At 67.1% G+C, this 1,981-nt stretch overlaps 1 protein-coding gene across 1 annotated transcript in view; it reads left to right on the top strand.

Moving 5' to 3' along the window:
• LOC102502857 (nicalin) overlaps nucleotides 1-1,586 on the top strand; it is a gene marked incomplete at its 3' end in the record, with an annotated part of 4,012 nt that extends 2,426 nt beyond the window's left edge. Inside the window, 3 exon segments of the mRNA XM_027769580.1 lie at nucleotides 33-145; nucleotides 1,367-1,420; nucleotides 1,508-1,586. Of these exon segments, the coding sequence (XP_027625381.1) occupies nucleotides 33-145; nucleotides 1,367-1,420; nucleotides 1,508-1,586 (246 nt within the window).
• Nucleotides 1,587-1,981: the final 395 nt, after the last annotated feature.

Raw genomic sequence — 1,981 nt, forward strand, 5'->3', positions numbered from 1 at the left:
TGACCGCGGGAATGACTGGCTTGCGCCCCCAGCCGCGGGCCGCGCAGCTGCTGGACAAGGACGGCACGTTCCTCAGCACCCTGGAGCACTACCTGAGCCGCCACCTCAAGGACGTCCGCCAGCACCACGTCAAGGCCGACAAGCGGTGAGGCCGGCGCCTGGGCCCATTCATCCCTGCTGGTCCGGCCGGTGACCCAGGGGCTCGCGGACCGCAGGCTTCCCGAACCTTCTGCCGCACCCGCACCCGCACAGGGCCAGGCGGAGCAAGTACAGGACAGTGGGTGGGCAGCCACGTTGTGGCTCAGACAGGCAGCCAGAAGCTCTGCACCCCGTCCTGGGCTCCTGCGGCCGGGCTCCCACCCTCTGCTCCTGACCTGGCTCAGCGAGTCCTACCCCGCCCCTGGAAGGCCTGCACAGAACAGTCCTTCCTGTTAGATGCCACTGAGTACTCTCGGCTCAGTCCTTCCTGTTAGATGCCACTGAGTACTGCACCCCCCATTGGGGCTGGGGTGCACCTCGGGACTTGGCATGGAGGCAGCGTCCACGGGCAGCCAGCACCCCCAGACTGCTGTGCACCTCACTCTGGCCTGACAGCGTCCTCCTCCTCCTGGACACTCAGTTTTCCCAGGGACCCGGTCTGGGCTAGAAGCAGCAGCCGGGGCTCAGAGTGGACCTGCAGCCGAGGATGCCGGCTCTTTATCTTATTTCGTGTTAAAGTTTCGGTGTAGGGCAGGTGGGCTCCATGGACAGAAACAGGGAGAGTGAGAAACCGCCGCAGGGGGACGGCCACTCCGCAGTCCTCTCCCCGGTCCCCAATCCGGGTTTGGGCATGCCCGTGCACCCGCCTGGTTCTCTAGCCACCAGGCCCAGGGCTCAGCGCTCGGCCGGCCATGTGGGGTTGGCTGCCAGCCCCGCACCTCCAGCAGGCCCCCACACTTAGCGATAGAGTCATTTTCATTGCCAGCGGGCATGTGTGTTTGCAAGAGGGAGAGGGGAAGCCCCTCGGCTGTGGTCACACTGCAGTCCCCTCCTCTCTGTCCTGTCGGGGTTTGGGCCACACACAGGGTGCTTTTCAAGCTGCCTGACCGGATTTCGAGCTGTGGTTGGCCACATGCCACCTGGCTCCACTAGGCCATGGGCCAGCCCGAAAGAGGATGTTTTGGGGCCAGCTGGTGGTGTGGTTACGATGGCTGGATCCAACCTGGCTGGCTGCAGTTCGAGCCCTGGACTCGGTGGCTTGAAAAACACTCCCGGGGACAACAGCAGGCATCGTTCCTGGGCAGGGGGGCCCAGGGAGGTCTGGTCGCTGGGCAGAGGAAGGTGGGACCAGGCCAGGGGCCGCTCACTCAGGAGGCGTTCTCTCCAGGGACCCCGAGTTCGTCTTCTACGACCAGCTGAAGCAGGTGATGAACGCGTACAGGTGAGTGGGGACCGCCGAGGGGACAGCCCAGGGCACCCAGGGAGCTGGCGGGACAGCTCGGCCCCGACCCACGGTTCCTGTGTCTAGGGTCAAGCCGGCGGTCTTCGACCTGCTCCTGGCCGTGTGCATCGGCGCCTACCTCGGGATGGCCTACGTGGCAGTCCAGGTGCGCCAGGGCGGGTGGGGGCGGGGCTGGCCTGCGTGGCCGGGCCTCACTCACCCCGCCGCAGAGGGGTCCCTGTCGCTCCAGGACCAGGGGCCGTGTCTCCTCTGAACTGCCTCGGGGGAGCCAGGTCCAGGGGGACGGCCACGGCTGCCCGCAGGCGTCCGGCGACCAGGTGTGGCTGTCTGATCCGTCCTGGGTTGCAGCTCCTGCGAGGCCCGTGTCTCCGGCTGCGGGGCTCCCCGTCCTGGGAGTCTTCCTCTCACACGGCCGCGCCGCCTGGCCCGTGTCCCGCCTGCCTGGCAGTGACAGCCAACCACGGTTGTCCTGAGCCCCTGCCCCATGGCAGGCAGTCTGAGTGCCCCACGCCCGGGGCCGCAGCCTCACGGTGGCAGCAC

Source organism: Tupaia chinensis, unplaced genomic scaffold (assembly GCF_000334495.1).
Source record: "Tupaia chinensis unplaced genomic scaffold, TupChi_1.0 Scaffold149964_2, whole genome shotgun sequence".
In the NCBI taxonomy this organism is placed as follows: domain Eukaryota; kingdom Metazoa; phylum Chordata; class Mammalia; order Scandentia; family Tupaiidae; genus Tupaia; species Tupaia belangeri.